The sequence below is a fragment of the Berghia stephanieae genome, chromosome 9 (assembly GCF_034508935.2).
Source record: "Berghia stephanieae isolate SIO BIC M18660-M18661 chromosome 9, UCSD_Bste_1.3, whole genome shotgun sequence".
Classification (NCBI taxonomy): Eukaryota; Metazoa; Mollusca; class Gastropoda; order Nudibranchia; family Aeolidiidae; genus Berghia; species Berghia stephanieae.
Genome location: NC_088368.1, coordinates 28025853 through 28050852, shown reverse-complemented (window position 1 = coordinate 28050852; position 25000 = coordinate 28025853). Strand labels below are relative to the sequence as shown.

The window sequence follows — 25000 nt, the reverse complement described above, 5'->3', positions numbered from 1 at the left end:
TTTCCCCCAAATAGTTGAAGCGATACAAATCCATTATACATCCTTCGTTTTATATGGTTGCGAGAGCTTGACACTTGTCAACTGAGTTCTCAAAGAGGTTAATGGCCTTCGAGAATGAATGTCATAACTTGTAAAGACCAAAGGACGAATGAATATGAGCTCAATGAAAAAAGAAAAAAATTGAGCTTTTATATAGCGCTATATCCACTAAACGTGCTCAAAGGCGATATTACATTTTTTTTCGGACAGAGACAACGCTGTTTACGGCCAGGTACTCATTTTACACGTGAGTACGGTGAGAGAATGTGAGTAAAGAGCATTTTCCAAGGACTCAACTATGCGCCGAGGTCGACAAAACAAGAACTTGGTCGACAATATTGAAGAATGGACAAGGATGGACTGTCACCACTCTCACGAGAAGGCAAGGCAGAAAACAGAGGTGAATGGCGCTAACTAGGTGCAGAATCAGCTCTCGTGTCTCCTCTACGGTATCAACATAGCCAGGAGACTGAGGTAGCCTGAGGTTTACTATACAAACCTGTCTCTCCTTGAAGCCACAGAGCAATGGGAGTTGACTGTATTGTTTCGTGAGCGAATCAACCTGTATCAAAGTAAAATATATTGGAAGTTCCAGAGACCACACGCAGATATAGTGATCTCGAGATATAGTAGTAGTAGTAGTAGTAGTAGTAGTAGTAGTAGTAGTAGTAGTAGTAGTAGTAGTAGTAGTAGTAGTAGTAGTAGTAGTAGTAGTAGTTACTACTACTACTACTACTACTACTACTACTACTACTACTACTACTACTACTACTACTACTACTACTACTACTACTACTACTACTACTACTACTACTACTACTACTACTACTACTACTACTACTACTACTACTAGTTCTTTTACTACTACTACTACTACTACTACTACTACTACTACTACTACTACTACTACTACCATCCTCAGCAATATTATTGTTCACTGCCATTGTCCCCTTTTCTATTTCTCCACTCACAGTACCATCTCCCCCTCATCGGAACCCTCAGAGACCAGCATGACCTCCGAGACCCCGTCTCCGTCTTCAGCAATATCAGATACTTCAGAAACGAGCGCTTCCTCAGAAAGCTCCCCATCTTCGGAATCCAGTCCTTCATCAGAGAGTAGCCCGTCGTCTCCCTCTAGTCCGGTATGTTGAATTTAATAGATAGCTCGAAGTTGCCGTCATCCAGGTCTTTCTAATTGTTTTTTTTTTTTGCCATCCACATTTATGAGTAGTTATCACTAAACTGTATTAACCGGACTATACACGTTCATGGTTACACACAGTTTTGTGTGTTGGTCCGTTATTCTTCCGGATGGCAATGTTGTGAACTTCTTTGCCAAGCGCATTCTATCTATAGATACCTAGATAACCATGGCTCTCGGACAGTCAGTTGTCATAGTGTAAACAATGGCAGTGATTGTAAACATGGCAAATTACACACAGGTTTATCTATCGATGATTAAATATATGTCAGAGTAAAATACACACTGTTCTCCCACTTCATCAAAATATAGTATGCGCTTGGCTAACAAGCTCACAACATTGGCATCCGGAAGTATAACGGACCAACACATAAAACTGTGTAACCTTGAACGTTTATAGTCTGCATAACAATTTAGTGAGAATTACTCATAAACGCGGATGGCAAAAGAAAAACAATAACAAAGACCTGAATGACGTCAACTTCATACTATCTATAGAACAAAAATAGAAAATAACGTGTAAACTTATACGTTTATAATATTATGCTCGAGAAAATCGTGTGATAACCAGTAATCGATCTGACGGTACAAAAAAAACGATAACAATTGTCAGAGAGAGGTCGATTTCATTCACGTTATTGGTTATAAACAACCAACCATGCTTGTCCGGGCACGTTTGAAGGCATGTCACAAATCCTATGTTTTGATTGGTCAAAAGTCTTCTGGTTAATACGCTTTAACAGTCGTAACGTCACTTCCCTCGTAATGACGCATGGTAACTTATTTACTGGCTCTAAACTATCGGAACAATGGCGGACGCCCTTATGAGATATTTCTCCGACGAGCATAAAAGCGTATCCAGACAAAAAAACAAAACATTATAAATCTGATCATGTTTTGACTTTTACACATTCTGATCACAAGACATATGAAAAGTTATAGCCAGCATGAAGAATAAAAAGTACAGATTTTCTTTGTTTTGAACCACGATGGTTGCCGTTGCTGGGCGACGTGACATCAGACTATTGAATCCAATTGATGCTTCTGCTTAATGGTCTCGTTACCTTTTATTGCTATGTCTGGCAATCAATGGAAAGGGATGCCTTTTAACAAACATATCTTATAGTAGGAGTACCGGGCTATTAAAACAGAAATTAAGGAGCAGCCAACGGTGTAAGAAAAAGATCTAAACCAGTGTATATGAAAGGTGCCAAATAAACCAACCAAGAAAGAAAAATACAAGAGAAAAATAATCCCTATAAAATCAGTCTATATCGACTGGGGATCGAACCTCAGACCTTCTAATTACCGGTAATCAGAAGTTCTGAGGTTAGATCCTCAGTCGAGGTAGACTGACTTTTTGGGATGATTCTTTTTCTTGTATTTTTCTTTCTTGCTCTGTCTGGTACCTTTCATACACACTTGTTCAGATCTTCATTAAAACAATACAGTTCATGCATACATCTTTAAACATTCTGTCATTTATCGTCTATTTTATTAAAACTAGTCAAAGGAACATTTCAGTGGTTTTATTATTGACTCAATTATTTTTAAAAAAGTATTTTGCCCTTGTTATAGATAGTACGAAGTTGACGTAACTCAGGTATTTGTTATTGTTTTTTGCCATCCGCGTTTCTCTTAAATTCTCACTAATCTGTATGAACCAGACTATAAACGTTCAGGTTACTCATAGTTTTGTGTGTTGGTCCATTATACTTCCGGATGGCAATGTTGTGAGCTTCTTAGCCAAGCGCATACTATCTATAGATAGTTCGAAGATGACGTCACTCATGCCTTTGTTATTGTTTTTGCCATCCGCGTTTGTGAGTTGTTCTCACTAAACTGTATTAACCTTACTATAAACGTTCATGGTTACACAGAGTTTGTGTGTTGGTCCGTTATACTTCCGGATGGCAATGTTGTGAACTCCTTGGCCAAGCGCATACTATCTATCGTGAACTGCTGACCCAAAGCCACCTTGAGTACTTGCCTATCGACCGAAGAAATCGACTAACCCCACTTATCCTGAACATTACTCACAACTTAACACAGGCGATTACAAAAAAATGAAGTGTCTCGATGCAATTCCTTCAAAATATTCTTATAAATATTCACAACCTGTGGGGCTGACCGATTTCGTCGCTTGGCATGTACTAAAGGTAGCTATGGGACAACGATATAAAGAAATCCAAATCAACTACATTTTGTGTTGCCTTATTGCCATTAGAAAGGAATAAAAATTACCGCACCCCAACGTTTACATATATGCAGGTCTGACATCCGAACACACTTATGGGCCGAGTTTAACACTGTTGTAATGGACAATATTTTACGTCATTACGTGAAGCAACAGTCTTGATATTGTCCCCCCCCCCCCAAAAAAAAAAAAACAAAAAAAAACAAACAACAAAAAACCCCACAAAAAAAAAACAAAACAAAAAAAAAAAACAAAAAAAAAAAAAACAAAAAACAGACAAACAAACAAACAAAAAAACAGCAAAATCATCAAGTTTTTTAAAACAGTTTTTTTTTTATCTTCTGCGTAATATTTCAATTTTCAGATCTCCTTCACAAGTGAAGCGATCGTCTGTCTCACCTTCAGCAGCACAGTGTGCAGCACGTACAACGTGATCCTCGAAGACATCCCAGAGTGCGGAAGTTGCCAGGACTACATTCGCTGCGACGCCAATGGAAACTCCGTGTTTGAGTCGTGCATCAGCGGGCTTCGATTCAGCCCTACCATTCGCCAGTGTGACTTACAAGCTAACGTACCGACCTGCGCGTAAGCAACACCAACGTGACATAAATTAAATAAAATAAATTCCTTTATGCATTGCATTGCAACGATTTTGCTCTTCCCTCCAGTAAAGTTGAACCTGTCAAATTCCGTACTCCGGAAAGACACGTATTTAAAAAAAATTGGCCAGAAGATTCCTCCTTTAACTCTCTTCTTACCGAACATTTTCAGGATTTTTCCAAAGTGTCATAGCTATTCAACACAAAACTTGATATCCTTACACTTTATCTCAGAAGCAAAAAGAACATACAATGCATAATTTTGTGCAGACAAGCAAGCTTTACAAAACAGCATCAAGTTCTTATGGCTTAACAACGATTTTTCTCAACATTTTGTGATTTACACAATAAATCTGAAAAAGAAAAATGTTCACTGAATCGTTACGAATGTGATGATTTTACTATAGTTGGTAAGGAGAGGGTTAAATATCGATCGATTTAAATAAGTCCTCATCTGGGCAAAAACTTTCAAACCTGAGACATTACGAGATCTTCCTTAGCTTCAGGTTTGAGAGTTTTTTATTGCCAAGATGAGGGGCATATACAGCGATTGATATTTGAAGGACGAGTTTTATGGCCAATTCTCTAAATCCTTGTCTTTTCCGAGCATGGAAGTAACTAACTGGTAAAACGATGTCCCAACTCCTATAATAAATCTCTGATAGGGCTGATACGCGTGCAGTGTGAACGTCTAAGATTTCAAGAGATAATAGGCTATACACTGACAGAACGCTTTCTTTGCATTTTGGACAGAAAAGTTTAATTTCGCGTGTTCATCATTTAACTTTAAAAAAGAAAAAAATACACATTTTATCGATCGTTATAAATCTCTTATTGATCGAGAATTCAGAAATTTGAGATTTGTTTTTGACTGAACGTTACAATGAATAACAGTGTAAGGCATATAACTCAATGAAATGCATGATGTATCGTCCTTTTTATTTGTTCTTGTTAAAGGCACATGAATGATGAACGATTAACGAACTCCTGTTAGCCTTTAACTAAAAGTCTGCTACATCTATTAAAGAATGACCTTGCTGTCTCGAGGCGCCATGTCGCATACCATGTTTGATTTCGACAAATCATAAAAGTTTTATCTTCCTTTACCCTCAATTCAAAATAAAATTTTACTAGCGGGAAGGGCAATATTTTCCTAAAAGACAAAGCTATACACAATTAAGTGTTTACGTTCTTGTTTCTATTTTCATATCTACTGTTGATATCTATTACAAATATTGAATTATTATACAAATTGATTTTGAATGGTAATATTTCATATTTCTTTTCAATCTTTGAAGCCAGACGCATTTTAAAAAAGCCATTTTCATGTTACTATGAAGAGCATCCAAAATATTTTTATTAATTTTCTATAACAATTCGACAACGAATGAATTTACCATACTAAGGATAAAATATACTATTTTAGTATAAATCATTTAATGATGGGAAAACTCCAATATCAAATCAACAAGTGACCACTAACAAGTATAGCCCATAAAGCATTTTGTATTACAAAAAAAAAAAAACAAAAACAAAAAAAAAAAAAAAAAAAAAAAACAATACTAAAAACAATGTCAGTACAGTGGGGGGAGGGGGGAGGGGGTTGGAGTCCCGATAGCTCAGTTGGTAGAGTTTTCGTTTCATACGCAAATGGACTGAGATCGATCCCGAGTTCACTCGAGATTTTTTTTCCTGACCCCCGATGTTCATCCAGCAGTGGCTGGGTTACTGGGTCTGTAATATCTGGCGAGTTGACCCAACAGAAACGGGGATAAATTCCGGCTCCATGGGCCTTATGTCTCTGCAGGAGCACTAATGGACATCATTTTTAGCGATGTTTATGTCAAAATTTTAGCATACATCTACTTATTGACAAGATGAACGTTTAGTTCCGAGACACCTTTAAGTTAGGCAAACACAGATTTTTGAATTCCGATTACAGCTTGACAGGGCTGTTCTCTGATTACAACTCCTGAAGACTTGAATAATAATAAATACTTGATACTGAATCAAATCTTATTATTGGCAATTCGTTTTTGTTCAGGTTGTCGAGAAATAGATATAGGAATAAATATTGGCTATAATTATTCCTCTGTTTAAAGTTTTAATTAAATTTATGTTCAAATTCTTTTGGCACAAGGGATCGCACCAAAATCATTCTGAGACGATTTTATCACTTCTAAAGAGTCACCCTAACTTTCCTTAGCAAAAATAATGTGTAACGACTATCAATCTTTGCTCGATTTTTTTATTGATTGGGGCATCCACTGGGTGATTGCTGTTAAAGTTGAACATGTAGTTTTTAATATTAGATTGAGCAAAATAATTCAAAAACTCTCTCTTCACTGGCGCAAATTCATAAACACTCTTTGAGCTGAGACAAACTCAAAAGAAAATGTATAGATTGTTACATTTTTCTAAACCCTGTGTGACAAGACAACCCGTTCATTCCAAATTGTCTGCCCCAGAACTTGCAAAAAAAAAGTGTTAAATTATGGGTGCAATGAATGCTCCAATTCTCACGCAATCAGTCTGCTCAATCGTTTCTATGTTATATGTTTGTGTTGAGAATATTGGCTATTAAGCTTAACTGCTGGTCAAAATTATTCGCGATGGTGGTGTACGAACGAATCGGCGGTCTCAAGAAGTGGGTGAGAGAGGGATCTAGTAATGACTTTGAGTTTGAAACGAATATTTTTGTGTTCGTGGATAGCTCACACGGTAGAGCCACGCTCTCACCTGCCAGGCGGAGTTGTCGTACCAATAAGGTCGCAGGTTCAAACCCCACCACCGCCGCTAAAATTTTTTATTCTCTATTGTCTTCTGGCACTTTTCTATTCACTTCATATCTTGTTGTTACCAACATAAGTGCCTGCTCCACTCACATTTCTGAATTAAAAATTCACCCCATACACCGGAGCATACTCAATGTCTCAATCGTTTCTATGTTATATGTTTGTGTTGAGAATATTGGCTATTAAGCTTAACTGCTGGTCAAAATTATTCGCGATGGTGGTGTACGAACGAATCGGCGGTCTCAAGAAGTGGGTGAGAGAGGGATCTAGTAATGACTTTGAGTTTGAAACGAATATTTTTGTGTTCGTGGATAGCTCACACGGTAGAGCCACGCTCTCACCTGCCAGGCGGAGTTGTCGTACCAATAAGGTCGCAGGTTCAAACCCCACCACCGCCGCTAAAATTTTTTATTCTCTATTGTCTTCTGGCACTTTTCTATTCACTTCATATCTTGTTGTTACCAACATAAGTGCCTGCTCCACTCACTTTTCTGAATTAAAAATTCACCCCATACACCGGAGCATACTCAATGTCTCAATCGTTTCTATGTTATATGTTTGTGTTGAGAATATTGGCTATTAAGCTTAACTGCTGGTCAAAATTATTCGCGATGGTGGTGTACGAACGAATCGGCGGTCTCAAGAAGTGGGTGAGAGAGGGATCTAGTAATGACTTTGAGTTTGAAACGAATATTTTTGTGTTCGTGGATAGCTCACACGGTAGAGCCACGCTCTCACCTGCCAGGCGGAGTTGTCGTACCAATAAGGTCGCAGGTTCAAACCCCACCACCGCCGCTAAAATTTTTTATTCTCTATTGTCTTCTGGCACTTTTCTATTCACTTCATATCTTGTTGTAATCAGTCTGCTTAAAGATTATATATATATATATATATATATATATATATATATATATATATATATATATATAGGCGTAAATCCTAAATTATTTATAAATTCACACTGTCAGGCTCATTAGGAAAAATATATACACTTTTGTCTGCGTTTATAAGCACTCCGACTACTACAAGCAAGATTCGGTTATAACCCATGAAAGCGATATTATTAGAAGTGTAAAATAAAACAATTTTGCCCTCTTGCTTTTGAAATGTTGATATACCAATGCAGCTCTGGAGAAGTTGTTCTGCCGTAGGCAATTCGATATTTACTCCAATTGCAATTTTCAATCCATTGCATTTGGGGTCCAGGTTGGTACAATGCTGGAGTTATAATCATCTTTTTGGGTTGTACATTTTAGTGGTCTCGTAAAGCTAATTGAAACAATGGCGAATATTAAACTTGATCTGTTTCATTTTAACTAGTTCATAATAAATGCAATGCAAAAGTGACGAAGATATTTTTTTTTCTGTGTGAATTACTAGGATATCAGTGTAACGATAAGTACTAGTGGGAATTTTCAACAGCTTGTTTCCTCCTTCTTAAAAGTCTGACATCAAGTTATTTCGACACTAATGATAATCTTCTTGAGTTTTTTATAACTTGCAAATGAATAAACAATGTTATATTTAAAGATTTATAGTTTATTTAAAAGCTCATTCTAGGGGATGTTATCTTTTTTTTTGGAGTTCTTCTGTTCGTTGATCGCTTAAAGAACCAATTAAGTAACTATCACAGAAATGTTGTTGTCTTCTTTTCAAAAAGTAATAGTAGTTATAAATTTGTTGCATGATAGAATTCTTTTTACATTTTTACATAAAAAATAAGTAATACGAAATTTCAAATATCTATAATAAATTTCATATAACGTTTAACTCTGTTGTTCCTTAATTTTGTTTATTCTTTTTATTTTTCTTTGGTGGCGGATTGTATCTATAATCATATATCATTTGATTCAAGACCAGTAGACTTAAATATGCACGCTTTGAATAATTACGCCGATAAAACTTTCCTAATTTTCATACTTTATATTTTACAGTCAACAAAATTCAATTCCCAAAAATCTTTTTGCCACTTTTGCATTGGAGTCCTTTGCTGTTTTCTAATTTTGTTAATAATAATAATAATGATGATGATGATGATGATGATGATGATGATGATGATGATGATGATTATGATGATAATAATAATAAATGCCATTTGTTGAGCGCTTTCCATTGATCTAAACATCTCAAAGTAAAGGGCTATTATTGTTAATTCAGTAATTTTGTTTTTTTTTACTTTTTACCTCTAGATATATTTTGGTTTACTTATTCTATTCAATGATTATGAAATATTGCCATTCAAATTCATTTGATCTTGCAGACATAAATTTCCATTTGTAGGTACGTGTGTGTTTTATCGGGGTAGTTATTTTTGACGTGCATATCTTAAATAATTTTCAACAAAAAACTCTGGCCAGATGAATCTTCAATATTATGTTTACATGTTTACAATTCTGATATTCCAACACAAACATGTTTACAAGTCTGATATTCCAACACAAACAATGGTTTTATATATTTGCCATTATTGCGGCAATATCCACTAAACGTGCTCTAAGCGCTTTACAAAGGGTCCCTGACCAACAGCAACACGTAAAATGTGGAATTACGAGACGTGAAGCCCGTTAACAGATCTTGCAAATGTTTTTCGACAGACAACGCTGTTGACGGCCAGGTACTCATTTTACACCTGAGTACGGTGAGAGAATGTGAGTAAAGAGCCTTTTCCAAGGACTCAACTATGTGCCGAGCGAGGCTCGAACCCAGGACCTTCCGATCGGAAAGCGAGTGTCATACCACAAAACCACATAGCCGCATATTCTTCCAGTATGAAATGTGGATCTAAATATTATAGAATAGCAATCTTAAAACATCACAAAATATCAGTGACCTGTCGTCTTAAAATGAATGATTATGTCTGGGAGACGACGCTAATAATAACTGATCTTAAAATTTCGGGAAATGAGAGATTTTTACCTTTTGATCCTAAAGGAGCCACCTATCCCTATCTCTAGTCCTCAGTAAAACAAGTAAAAATATGTGGTGCACATGTTTTGTTATCCACCACAACAGAGTGGTATTATGTACCAGTGGATAAAAAGATGATAAAAAGTAAATTAAAATATAATATGATCAAGACACTCAATTTTACTCGGTTTAGTGGGCAATGTAAGAAGATATATATATATATATATATATATATATAATATATATATATATATATATATATATAGTGTGTATATATATAATATACATATTCTCCAAAAGAAAAGATGACAAACCAAAAGATGAATTTATGCCAAAATTTCATATTTTTAAAGACAAGATCACACATTTTAAATTCGAATTTATTTGAACATCTTACTAGTTTGAGACGATGTGCCACATTTTTCATTCCACAAGATATGATATTAGGCCCGTAATTTTCTAGTTAGATTATCAGATTTGTAAATATGTTAATGTCTTTTTCACACGAAGACCAGTAATCCATAATTTAGGCTTGTTTTTATAAAAGGGTGATGTGGAGAGTTCTGGTTCTACTGCAGTTTTAACTCACTCAATCCTAGAGAATTTTGCTACTTTTCAAAATTGGAAAAATGCATTAAAAATGAGCATGTACCTTGATGGGTTTATTCAACTATCATTAACATGCAAAAACTAAAAACATTAGCTTCGATACTACGTCGATAATTTGTCTCAGAAAAAATGTAATAATTAGGCATGGGGTAAAAGTAACCCGGGTATACTACGGATATAGTCGGTGTTAGGGTTGAGTGAGTTAATTAAGCAACATCGATAATTTGTCTCAGAAAAATGTAATAAATAGGCATGGGGTAAAAGTAACCGGGTATATTACGGATATAGTCGGTGTTAGGGTTGAGTGAGTTAATTAAGCAACATCGATAATTTGTCTCAGAAAAATGTAATAAATAGGCATGGGGTAAAAGTAACCCAGGTTAACTACGGATATAGTCGGTGTTAGGGTTGAGTGAGTTACTTAAGCAACATCGAGCCGTAAACGATTATGTTGTTTGAGACGCTCGTCTTACATATGTAAAGAAACAAAATTGTGCAAAATATCAAAGTGACAAATTTGGGGGCAGGCACTGGTGTAAAATATCAATCTAAAAAGATTTTTATGAAACTGTCAAATATACAAAGATTTGTATGAAACAATGTCAAATATACAAAGATTTGTATGAAACAATGTCAAATATACAAATATTTGTATGAAACAATGTCAAATATACAAAGATTTGTATGAAACAATGTCAAATATACAAAGATTTGTATGAAACAATGTCAAATATACAAAGATTTGTATGAAACAATGTCAAATATACAAAGATTTGTATGAAACAATGTCAAATATACAAAGATAGGTATGAAACAATGTCAAATATACAAAGATTTGTATGAAACAATGTCAAATATACAAAGATTTGTATGAAACAATGTCAAATATACAAAGATTTGTATGAAACAATGTCAAATATACAAAGATTTGTATGAAACAATGTCAAATATACAAAGATTTGTATGAAACAATGTCAAATATACAAAGATTTGTATGAAACAATGTCAAATATACAAAGATTTGTATGAAACAATATCAAATATACAAAGATCTGTATGAAACAATGTCAAATATACAAAGAAAAAGTATTGAGGCAGGATTATTGTGAGGTGGTTTAAAAGACTTATCTTTTTTTTCTTTCTGTTTATCTGGTACAGTTTCATACAAACTTTGTCAGATTTTACTTTTACTTGACGTGCTTGAAATATTTTAAAAAATTTAATCACGGAATTTGTGATCCCCCGACATTGGTGCAGAAAGTTGAGCGCTCAAATTTAAATGCAAGGCGCTGCGATTTCTTTCGTGATATGAATATTTTTGTTGATACTTTTGTAGAATTAGATAAACGAAAAACGCATGGACAGAGCTCTGTTTGGGTACGGATAACGGAAACGCATACATTTTTCTGGCCTTTGCATGTATCCTTGTGAAAGCACAGTTAGTTCTCTCCAACGGCCCATGTAAGAACAAGAACATGGCAAAGACAAATATTGCAAGCTTGCAAGTATAAAGTAAAAAGTAGAACGATGCATCCAACAGGCAAGTGGTACTGTATGAAAAATACAGTTCGTTGCATACGAGAGAATAATCATATGTAGGATTATGAATCTCATCGAGCACGAGGGGAACCTCAGACATGCTGTATTCAAACATTGAGCAAGATGGTACACTGGATAAGGCGCGACTCTGTACTCCATAGAACTTGGATCTTTAAAGAACCATTATCATTATCTCAGTTATTTTTCTTGGAAAAGTTACTGAGCCATTTTTGTGATGCAGTTAATGCTTGATTTTTCGGCTATGCTGTGTTGTAATTGTACGGTGTGGTTCTCAAAACAAGACCTTAGTTAGGTTCGGGGTTCGAGCCGCCAAGCATGAAAAACCTTAGCAGTATGCACATAGGAAAGGAATTTTAAGCACATTTTCCTGTGTCAACACTGCGGTGATCAACAACCTATTGGTCTATTCCATGCAACAGAGAGTAATTGGCAATAAACAGGCGTCCTTGCTGGATATCCAATTGGGCAAAATGCAATTATTGCAGGCCATTTAGCACCATACGCCGCTCTAGGTCCCTTATAGCTCCGGACTTTTTCTTTAAGGCAGATCCTTGTCCGCCTCCCGAACAGTTCGAAGGGACTCCTTTGAAGAACTGAAAAACTACTACGGTATTTCATTTATTGTCGACTTGCATTGCTGATGATGACACGTGAGCAATCGTTCTGCCGTTCAAAAATGTTACAATGTTCTACAGTAACTATTGGCCAGTTGATGATTGGAGGTTGAAATAGCAGTTCGAGAACAATTTCTATTTTTAAGCGATCTAAAAATGTTAGAATGAATTACAGAGAGATAAAAAAAAATAAAATAAAAATATTATGATGGCAGCGATGATATTGATCAAGGGAAAATCCACCCCCACCCTTCCCAAAAAAGAAAGAAAGAAAGAAAGAAAATAAGAGATGAACCAGTCATGATCGAATCACTTTGGTATGAGTATAAAAGATAGATGAGGGACCTGTTCAATCTTATCTCACTCTTTGGCCCTTTATGCTGTTCCACATCTTTTGGTAATTTGTTAATATTGAAGAGTTGTGCCAGTCTAGAGTTCTTTTTAAAAATTATTTTCTGCCACCAAGTCAATATCATCAATGAATCATATTTGTCTGGTGCTTGGGTAGCAGTCGTGTCTTGCATATTTTTCCACAAAATATGTTGAAAAGAGTGGGATGAATTATACAACCTTGTCTGACTACCAAACTAGTTTAAAAATGGGTCTCAATATCGTCGTTATTGAACACAGGCCTCGTCAAGTTTCTGTTTAGTGTTTCCATTGTCTGGGTTAGATTTATTTCTTCCAAATCAGATTTCCATCGCACTCTTCAAAATTCACCCGTTTTGGCCATGCAAGATTAAAAGCATTCTTAATGTCGACGAAAATGTGAATCAGAACAAATGGAGACATTTTCTATATTGATCTCACATTCAAATATTTGTTTTAATGAGTTTTATTTCGCTCTTAAACCTCCACGCTATTCTGATTTTAATCTCGCCTGATATTTTCCTTTATTGGATGAGAATGACATACTTGTACGACAACATTGAATTATTTCGGTGGCTAATTAACCTGATTGTAGCATTGTTTGTCTGCTCTTTTAAATTGGAAAGGCATTGGCAGTGATGAGGGCCATTCTCTTGGACGTGTCGTTTTAACTAAAATCATCTGGTATCATCTCTGCTGGTCTCTTGACTTCCGTATTTCAAGTTCTAATAAGTAGTCAGTTGTCATCTAACTCTAGAAAATTTGCCTCGTGGATTGCCATCTCACTTTCATGGCTCATGATTGATGGGAGTATTTTCAGCTCACTCACTCAGTCATTCCTTCCCATGACTAGATAAGGGAACTTTGTGAGATGCAGCCTCCTTCACATCCGGTGCCACACATTTCGGTCGTTTGGCTTCTTCTCTATGAACTCGTTCAACGTCAATCTTTTCTATTCCTTGATGTCAATCAGTCACACTTTCCTTCGTCTTCATCTTCTTCATTGACTTTCTACAATGCCTTGCATGACTGCTGTCCTGTATCACCAGATGTCCAAACCATTAAAGTTTCCGTCTTTTCACCATTTCAAGCAGTTGTTCCTGTCTTCCTCCTGCTCTTCCAGTTAGCTTTTTTGTTGTTTTTTTTTTTAGCAAGAACATCCTTATTAGTTCTATGTTCCAGATATGGTCACAACTAGGATGTTGCTGTCTTCCTCCTGCTCTTCCCGCTAGCCTGTTTTTTTTACAAGAACATCCTTATTAGTTCTATGTTCCAGATATGGCCGCACGTTGGATGTTGCTGTCTTCCTCCTGCTCTTCACGCTAGCTTTTTTTTTTACAAGAACATCCTTATTAGTTCTACGTTCCAGATATGGCCACACGTTTTATGTTCCGGTAACTCTTGCTCTCGAACATAATGATTCGCTTCTCCAAAAAAAATAAAATAAATAAATAAATAAATAAATAATAGGGAATTTTTCTCCAGGGTCTATTCCAAGGGAAGACTGGAATAACACAGGTGTCAGCCGCGTTGCAGCGCCGCAAATTGAGCGAGGGCGAGGTGACTTGCTCAAGGTCACACAGTGCAGTAGCGGAGGGTGATCGAACTCGGTAGCTTCGGGGTGGGTACGAAGCAAAGACCGTACCCCTGAGCTACGCTGCTCCCCATTCATCGTCCAAGCTTTTCAACCACACAGTCAGGCGACGACAGTGCAAGTGACCTTCTTTGTATTTCCAACGACAGTAATGCAGTCTATAGATAGTATGCGCTTGGCTAAAGGGCTCACAACATTGCCATCCGGAAGTATAACGGACCAACCCACAAAACAATGTGTAACCATGAGCGTTTATAGTCTGGTTAATACAGTTTAGTGAGAATTACTCATAAACCCGGATGGAAAAAAAACAACAACAAAACAATAACAAATACCCGAGTGACGTCAAATTCATTCTATCTATATTATATTTATACAAAACCTTTTGGTATTCATCACCAGTTTGTAGGATCACCCATACTATTATTGTTATGTATCCTTGCTTCATTCTCCCTTTCCAACAGAACTACGTCTGCAACTTCTCCTACGTCGGTCACGTCCGTGACTAGTCAGGTAATGCAATGAACTAGTAGTATTTTTCATCGTTTTCATTATCATTATCATCATCATCATCATCATCATCATCATCATCATCATCGTTATCGTTATCATCATCATCATCATCATCATCATCATCATCATCATCATCATCATCATCATATCATCATCATCATCATTACCTCCAAGGCCATCATCATCACCATCATCTTCATCAAATATCATCATTTCATTAACGCAATTCAATTTCTCGTTCTCTTATAACGGATCATTATAACATTTCCTAAACAATGAAGCCGAAACTAAGTTTATAATTCCTATCTCATCTTTTCTTGGTTCCTCAGACTTATCTCGTTTAAAGTTTTACCTTTTTACGTCATAATATTGCAATACTGTTATCATATTCTGTTGTTGTTAAAGTGAATTCGTATGACTTTTCTATCAAACTTGTCTTACTGCATGTCATATGTTTTGTTTTATATCACTGCAAAGCGCTTAGAGCCTGTGACAACGGTGTAAAGCGCGCGCTATATACATACATATATATATATATATGCCATTTATTATTATTATCAATATTTCGTTATTGACATCACAATTCAGCGTTACAAATTTATTTTATTTTCCAATTAAAAGCAGACCTTGAATGATTCAAATATTTCAAATTCCCGTTCGTACCTATCTAAGAGTAAATCTGAAAACCGGGAACAGCAAATTTAATGATTTTTCGTGGGAGGAGTGGACAGAGAAAGATTGCAATAACTTACTTGATAGAGCACTTAACACACAAGCCATAGGGTTTGGGTTTAATTCCGAATTGCTTCAATATTTGAAAAAAAAAACCCTTTATATATTGATTACATATCTGATTAATTTCTATAGGGAATGAGATTAGCGGAAGAGTAGCGTCCCTTGATTGGACGTCGCCCATAGTCTGTGACCTCACCGGCTCCGCGAGGACGAGAAGACGCATGCGCACAACCATCATGACGTTCTCTCTCTAATATTTTTTTCCGCCGGTGACGTCACAGACTATGGATGACATCCAATCAAGGGACGCTACTCTTCCGCTAATCTCATTCCCTATTCGGTATCCTTCCTACATAGATAAGATTCAACCAATCCTCACTAAAGAAACAAGGATATAATATACAAAAATTGAGCCTTTATATAGCGCAATATGCACTAAACGTGCTCCAAGCGCTTTACAAGGGGTCACTGGCCAACAGCAACACTTAACATATAAGACGAGACATGACGTCTGTTAGGCGATATTACATTTTTTTTCGGACAGAGACAACGCTGTTAACGGCCAGGTACTCATTTTACACCTGAGTACCGTGAGAGAATGTGAGTAAAGAGTCTTTTCCAAGGACTCAACTATGCGCCGAGCGAGGCTCGAACCCAGGACCTTCCGATCCGAAAGCGAGTGTCATATCACTAGACCACATAACCGAACTATATTACATACTTCTGCACTGTGAGAAGTGAAGTCCCAGCAGGCTATAGAGAATGGTTAGAGAGACACGAGCACAGGTCCCCACCAAGAGGAATACACTCAGATGTTTTACAATAAATGATATATAATCTAAAGAAAACTTAAGCGCTTAGAGTCTGATGTCTCAGAGTTATAGCTCTATATAAGTTTTCAGCATTATTATTATTATTATTATTAATGAACGTCTCATAATATCTCCTTGCGTTATTTTTCATTTTCAGTCTTCCCCTGGGAGTTTGACCAGCGACCAGAGTGACACCAGTGATCTCTCTGCAACCAGTGCCATCAGCTACACTAGGTAAAAAAGAAAGAAAAAGATTAAGCTTCGCAAAAAAAATATTAATAAATAATAATAATAATAATAATAATAATAATAATAATAATAATAATAATAATAATAATAATAATAATAATAATAATAATAATAATGATGATGATGATGATGATGATGATGATGATGATAATAATAATAGTAATGATAATAGTAATAATAATAGTAATAGTAATGATAATAGTAATAATAATAGTAATGATAATAGTAATAATAATAGTAATAGTAATAATAATAATAATAATAATAATAATAATAATGATAATAATAATGATAATAATAATGATAATAATGATAATAATAATGATAATAATAATAATAATAATAATATAATAATAATAATAATAATAATAATAATAATAATAATAATAATAATAATAATATATATAATAACAATAATAATAAAACAACAACAACAACAACAAAATAATAATAATAATAATAAATAATAATAATAATAATAATAATAATAATAATAATAATAATAATAATAATAATAATAATAATAATAATAATAATAATAATAATAATAATAATAATAATAATATAGACCTGTAAATTCTCAGTCAATTAACTGAAATCAGTCAATTCGTCAAATTCAAATATTTTTAAAAAGGGACGAAAGAAATGAATAAAGAAAGAATTCATGAATCGTAGTCGATTGACTGTAAAGTTAACTAGGAATGTTCCACAGCCCCACGCATAGCTCATGGGCCGTTTATATTAATGATTGATATATATTGCCAAGGCTAAGCGACGCTTTTTAGAATTGCCGTGTCTGAACACACCCCAGTGTATTTTCACACAGCCTTCGTGAAATTATTTTTTCACTTTCGAAACCTGTCGTAGCCAATTTTAACTGAGCCGCCGAGCGATAAATTTCACTGTTTCGTCTAAGCCAATATTGACCACATTTACTTGAAGGACAGGAAAAGTATGAGAAAGAAAAATTCGAAACACCGGAAGTCGTTATATAGACACCTTCAAATCGAAAGTTAAATGATTGCTACAAGCACATCTCGATTACCTCATGTTGTAAACAAACTGGTTGACCGTTTCTAAGTTTCTTCACTGATTGGGTACCTAATTACAAGGAACAATGGTAAGTAGCCTAATTAATTCCCTCGCAATTTAGTTTTCTGTCATTGCTTTGCTCAAGTGAGCTTGCTGTTTACCTTTCATTTTGATTCTTTGGATTTTACCGCTACGACGAATTACGAAGAGTTTCAGTTTCAGTCAATTTTTATAGAGCTCATTTACAGGTCTAAATAATAATAACAATAACAACAACAGTAATAATTATAATAATGATAATAATAATAATAATAATAATAATAATAATAATAATAATAATAATAATAATAATAATAATAATAATAATGATAATAATAATAATGATAATAATAATAATGATAATAGTAATAATAGGAATAATAATAGTAATAATAATAGTAATAATAATAATAGTAATAATAATAATAATAATAATAATAATAATAATAATAATAATAATAATAGTAATAATAATAATAATAATAATAATAATAATAATAATAATAATAATATTAATAATAATAATAATTACACAGATCATACATTAAATTCATATAATTTGAAATGGAAGTTATGCAATTTTAATGGTTCTTATCGTAGTAAATTACTGAATTTATATATAAACATACATAAAAATATTGAATGTTCAATAATGATAACCAATTTAATTTCAATTTAAAAAAAACAAAACTCTCCAAACTTTTAAAAACTTCACAATAACAGGCGTCATGTCTCGACCTACATGGTAAGTGTTGCTGTTGCCCAGGTATGAACCGTTCGTAAAGCGTTTTGAGCACGTTTAGTGGATTTTGCGCTATACAAATGTTCTAGTTTTATATCAGTTTTTCCTTTTGGAAGGGAAGGGATGGGGGGGGGGGGGGGGTTAAAATCAATTTTGCACTATTCTAATTATACTATTCTTAATATCATGATTGTCCTTTTTGATAATAATCGCGTTGATAAATTCAAAAATAAACTGAAAACCTATCTCTTTGGGAAGTATTTAAATTTATGCCAGGAATTATTGCAAAGCGCATACGTCCGTGCGTGCGTACGTGTGTGTGTGTGTGTGTGTGTGTGTGTGTGTGTGTGTGTGTGAGTAATATATATTTATTTACAGTGTGCATATGGGTGTGTGTGTGTGTGTAAGTGTGTCTGTGTGTGTGTGTGTGATTTTCTTCGTATGTCCGAATCTGCATTATGTAATGTTTTTTACTGATGGTCAATGTGAAGCGCTTCGAAGCTTCGACATAAGCGCTCTATAAATGTACATATATTATTATATTATTCCCCCCCCCCCCCCCCCCCCCCCCCCCCCATTGATGTTTAAATACAGTAGTCGCTAGTTTCTAGAACGCTGAATTTCAGCACGCTCTGCAAAACGGCACGCTGGCGCTGAGTGACCGAAAACTTTATTTTCTAAATATTTAAGTCGTGAAAACTTGAGCATTGGTTTTCGATGGCCGAATGGTTATGGCATGGCACTGTGATCCAGATGACACGGGTCCGAGCCCCGCTTCAGGCACTTTCGTTTTTTTCCTTGAGTAAGATTATTAACCCCCAGTTTGCTCACAACATGGGTGATTCCTGTTGACATCAGACATCTTGTTTGATGAGTTATCTATATTCCTTCGTGGAATGCCTAGGCGACGATATCTTATGATACCGTGGCGCAAAAGGCATGATTTTTTAAATAATTTTTTAAATAATGCAATAATTTAAAAAATTGAGATTTTATATAGCGCGATATCCACTTAATGTGCTCAAAGCGCTTCACAAGGAGTCCCTGAGCAACAGCAACATGTAACATGTAGAACGAAACATGACGCCTGTTAGGCGATATTACAATTTTTTTTTCCGACAGAGACAACGCTGTTGACGGTCAGGTACTCATTTTACACCTGTTCTAGTCGCGCTCTGGGTGTCGCTAAAGTTAGTCTCTGGAAAGGCTTATTACTCGCATTCTCTCACCAAACTCAGGTATAAAAGGAATTCCTGACCGTGTACCAACATTGTCTAGGGGTCCTGATAGCTCAGTTGGTAGAGTGCTCGCTTCGCACGCAAATGGACCCGAGATCAATTCCGGGTAAAGTCGAGATTTTTGTCTTACCCAGTAATGATTTAGTAGCTGGCTCTGTTAGATCTGGCGGAAAGTACTTTGCGATAGGCTAGAGTCCTATCCAAATGGTAGTAAGCAATCGCTATCGTCCGTTTTACGCTATAGAAACCGGGATAAACACTGGCTCCGTGAGCTTAATGGTTTTGAAGGATCAGAATTGTCTCTGTAAAAAAAAACCCCCCAAAAAAAAACAAAAATCCCAAACCAAACAAATATTCAGGCATCAGATCTCGTCCTACATATCAAGTGATTCATTTGCCTTGAGACCCTTTGTAAGTTATTTTAACCACATGTAGTGGATATTGATCTAGCTATATAAAAGTTCTCTTTTCATTGATATAATATCCCCAGCGAGGCCATATTCTGCGTGACCAACTGCAACTCAGCTCCTCTCGGAGACTGGCCGAATTGTGACGACTGTGGCAGTTTCTTTCGATGTAACGGCGACGGAACGGGTTCTCAGGACTCCTGTGGTGTCAGCATTCTTCTGTTTAATCCGGTAATTTCCGACTGTGATTTGAACACCAACGTTGTTTGCGCGTAAGTTGTTTGTAATGATCTGAACTAAGTTTTCCTGGGTGGGGTTCCTGACATCCCATAGTGGGCAAGGAGTGGGGGGGGGGGGGGGATATACTGTGTCTTCTAACCCCTTATATCTGTTTTCCAACATGCTTTCTGTCATTGTCTAGGAATGAGATTACTTGGTTTTGTCCTGGCTCTGGCCGGATTCCTAGCTGGGAGGGAAACGGTCAAATGCATAGTTTTTGTTTTGGGAGATGATATTTTTTTCTTTGTAAATCATCTCTCTGTTATGTATTTTTTTTTTATATTTGTTATTTTGAATGTATAATATGCTCATTTGAGTATATTCCTCTTTGTTGGATTTTGTTCTTGTGTCCGGATGAGACTTATAGGTGATCTCAAACTAAGTACATTGGTGGTGTGCTCATGGAATCTACATCTGATCCCTATTTGTTCCCAGTTCCCCTATGTCTTACTTTCTCTTGGTTGATTTAATTGTAATTCTAGAACTTTTTACTATCCCATTTTCTTCCTTTTTACTGGGGCTGATATAACCTAAATGTGTTACAAGCGCCGTAAAACCCCTAAAAGCAAACAAAAACAAACAACTAAGTTTTCCTTTAATATAGACCTGCCTGCTATTACGAAAAATTCGTAGAAATACGAAAATTTGGCTCCGATTTCAGAACTTCATGAGCATCTGCTGTAAGTCATTAGAATTTCTTTTAAAATGGTAATGTTGATGCCAGATTACAATTTTTGAAATGTTGAAGTTGTGTTATTTCATCTTCAGGAGAGCAATGGAAGCGATCAATATTCATGTTTTCGTCCAACCAGATCATCAATCACATGATTTGTTGTTGTTGTCGTCCAACGATTGGATATTTCTTAACAAATGTAAACACGTTGCTTTGTTTACAAATGTTATAATCATATCCGTGTGTCAATCTGAATCAAGCGGGTGGTTGGATGGGAGCATCACCCTTGAATCATATACCTATGATGTTCGCATGGGTGTACGATCCGATAGTGATGTCGTTTCTTCTTCTCTTTACTAGCCTATCCTGCTTCTTTGGTTTGTGATTGTATTTTTGACAGGGGATATTTTTTTTTCTGTAAATCTTCTGCCTGTTTGTTCTTGGTTATTTATAATTTAGCTTATGATATCTTTAGGTTATGATTTTGATTGACATTTGTACTATTTTTGTTAGATTGCTTGTTTTCTTGTTTCAGCGGTCTCTCATATAACCTCAATTGTGTTGGAAGAGACCTAAAGCAACAAACAAACAAAAAAAAAATCTGAATCAAATGACCAATCGTGATGTTAGATATTTAAAAAGCTGTGAACACTTTTCACTAAGTGGGTCACTTTGAGCACATTTTGCAATGTGACCAATGACCTCGAGCACATGGAAAGTTAATATAGATCATGCCCATTTGTTGATCTTTAAAGTTTACTATAGCACTACGGTTTTTATGTCCTGAAAATTACGAATTTTTAGATTTTCAAGTTGGCAGGTCTATACTATATTATATCAAAACAACTTCAAACAATAGCATGATACTGAACAGAGAAAGTTTCGGGCTCAAATCCCGTCTTCACCCAATACCAAATAAACCGTTTAAGCGTGAATACATAGCATTAAATCCAAATTAAATCATAACCAGTGCCGATAATTTTTCTCCCGTTTATCTGGATTTAGCACGATGTATTAATGTTTTAACTATTTTTTTTGTTATTGGCTGAAGTAACTATTTGAGCCCGAAAGTTCTATATTTAGTATTTCGTTCTTTATTGATGTCTTTGAATTCACTTCAATATCATTATTTACAAGTCACAACTTCTAGTAGGTTAGTATTCACTTATCAACTTATCTGGCGTTCCTAAAGCCTTGATTTCCAACAGCAGGGTGGGGTCATTGACCTCCCATGGTGGACAGGAGGTCACACTGTGTCTTCTATCCCCTATATCTGTTTTCCGAATTGCTTTGTGTCTTTGTCTTGGAATGGGATTACTTGGTATTGTCCTGACCTGCGCCAGAGCCCTTGTCTGAGAGGGAAACTGTCAAATGCATAGTGTTGGTCTTTGGAGATATTATTTTCCCTTGTAAATCATCTCTCTATTATGTATAGTTATATTTGTTGATTTAAATGTATAATGTAAGCATGTGAGTGTGTGTTATGCACTGTATTGTTTTGTTTACATATTATATATGATTTGTAAACATTTGAGTTTATCCTATTAGTTTGGGATCTGCGCTTGTGTCTGGATGAGACTTTTAGGTGATCTCAAACGAAATACTTTGATTGTGTGCTTTGGAATTTTTCATCTGTTTCCTATATGAACAACTTTCCCTTTGTCTTACCTTTTCTTGGGTGCTTCAATTGTAATTCTAAAACTTTTTACTATCCCATTTTCTTCCTTTTTACTGGCGCTGATATGACCTTAATGTGTTGCAAGCGCCGTAAAACCCTTAAAAACAAACAAAACAACACGAGCTATTATTATCTCATTCGTCTATAGTGTTTCATTCGTCCTGTTTTGTTAATAAAGGGGAAAGCGAAACACGAAACGTCCATTTTATCTGTTTTCGTAATTAAATTGAAGCTTACATTCCATTTCAAATTGTTATTTATTTATCTCTTTCTCTCATTGAATCAATAGGACCACATCAGCTACTTCCGAGCAATCAGAGACTTCCGCCATCAGCAATAGTCCGTCATCTCCGGCCTCTGATCAATCTGTGACGTCCGGCAGTAGCCCGTCCAGTGAAGCCGTCTTTTGTACTACCACTTGTACTGGACTGCCTTTTGGTAAATCATCATCGTGCTTATTTATTATCATCAACTTCATCGTTATCGTCATCGACTCCATCGTTATCATCATCATCACCATCATCATCATCATCATCATCATTATTATTATTATTATTATTATTATTATTATTATTATTATTATTATTATTATTATTATTATTATTATTATTAATATTATTATTATTATTATTATTATTTTTATTATTATTATTATTATTATTATTATTATTATTATTATTATTTATTATTATCATCATCATCATCATCATTATTATCATTATCATTATTATTATTATTATTATTATTATCATTATTATCATTATTATTATTATTATTATTATTATTATTATTATTATTATTATTATCATTATTATTATTATTATTATTATTATTATTATTATTATTATTATTATTATTATTATTATTATTATTATTATTATTATTATTATTATTATTATCATTATCATTATCATTATTATTATGCTTTAATTCTCTTCGGCCTCAAGCCCTTGAATTTTAACTTGGCACTTTGTCCACCTTTGTCCTGGCAAATTAATGGAAGACGTAAGTAAATAAATGTAAAACACAGGGTGAGGTCTTTGACCTCCCGTGGCGGACATGTTACCCCTATCCACTATATCTGTTTTTAGAGCTGCTTTCTGTCTTTGTCTTGGGAAGCGATTTTACTTTCCTTTTTTCGGGATCCTTTCTGGAGTCTTTTGGCTGGGAGGGCAACAGTCAAATGTACAGTTAGAGTTTTGGGAGATGATATTTTTTGTCCTGCAAATCATCTCTCCTATATGCACTGTATTGTTTTTGTTTTGCTTTACACACACACACACACACACACACACACACACACACACACACACACACAAATATATATATATATATATATATATATATATATATATATATATGTGTGTGTATATATATATCGCAAAGTACCTTTCGTCAGATCAAACAGACCCAGCCACCTGCTCAATCCTTGCTGGGTGGACAGGGTGGGGGGGGGGGGGGGGGAGGGGGGGGGGTAGAAAAACAATTTCTTTACTTAAGATCGATTTAGGTCCCCTTTCATATGTGACCCCTCGACTCAAAACGGTATTATTTCGGGATGATTGAGATGCTGAAAATTCAATTTATAGACAGAAATATCAGGCTTGCGTTGAGTTTTTATGTCTTATTGAGGAGAATGAATACTATATTTTATTGTGGCAATTAGCGATCATTCCAATTTGCTACCAGTTTAAATTTAATTTTACTTCAAAACAACGTGTTCATCCCGACATAATACCGGTTTGAGACGAGTCCTCCTCTATCAACTGAGATATCGGGATAACATTTTAGTTGGTATTGCGGAACATTCATAAAAGTTGAAGATTGTATGTGTATCTGTGTGCGGCTATAATGTGGTCTAGTGGTATGACACTCGCTTTTGGATCGGAATATCCTGGGTTCGAGCCTCACTCAGCGCATAGTTGAGTCCTTGGAGAAGGTTCTTAACTCATATTCTCTCACAGTACTCAGGTGTTAAATGAGTACCTGGCCGTTAACAGCGTTGTCTCTGTCCGAAAAAAATTGTAACAGGCGTCATGTGCCGTCCTACATGTTAAATGTTGCTGATAGCCAGGGACCCTTTGTAAAGCGCTTTGAGCACGTTTAGTGGATATTACGC

The 25000-nt window shown here is 35.3% G+C and overlaps 1 protein-coding gene across 1 annotated transcript in view; it reads left to right on the top strand.

Annotated features, from left to right (window-relative positions):
- LOC144979979 (uncharacterized) overlaps positions 1 to 25000 on the top strand; it is a 99937-nt gene that overhangs the window by 45938 nt on the left and 28999 nt on the right. Inside the window, exons 21-26 of the mRNA XM_078927370.1 lie at positions 1013 to 1181; positions 3802 to 4022; positions 14949 to 14997; positions 16702 to 16778; positions 20335 to 20523; positions 23171 to 23319. Of these exons, the coding sequence (XP_078783496.1) occupies positions 1013 to 1181; positions 3802 to 4022; positions 14949 to 14997; positions 16702 to 16778; positions 20335 to 20523; positions 23171 to 23319 (854 nt within the window). The remainder of the gene's footprint in view (positions 1 to 1012; positions 1182 to 3801; positions 4023 to 14948; positions 14998 to 16701; positions 16779 to 20334; positions 20524 to 23170; positions 23320 to 25000) is intronic.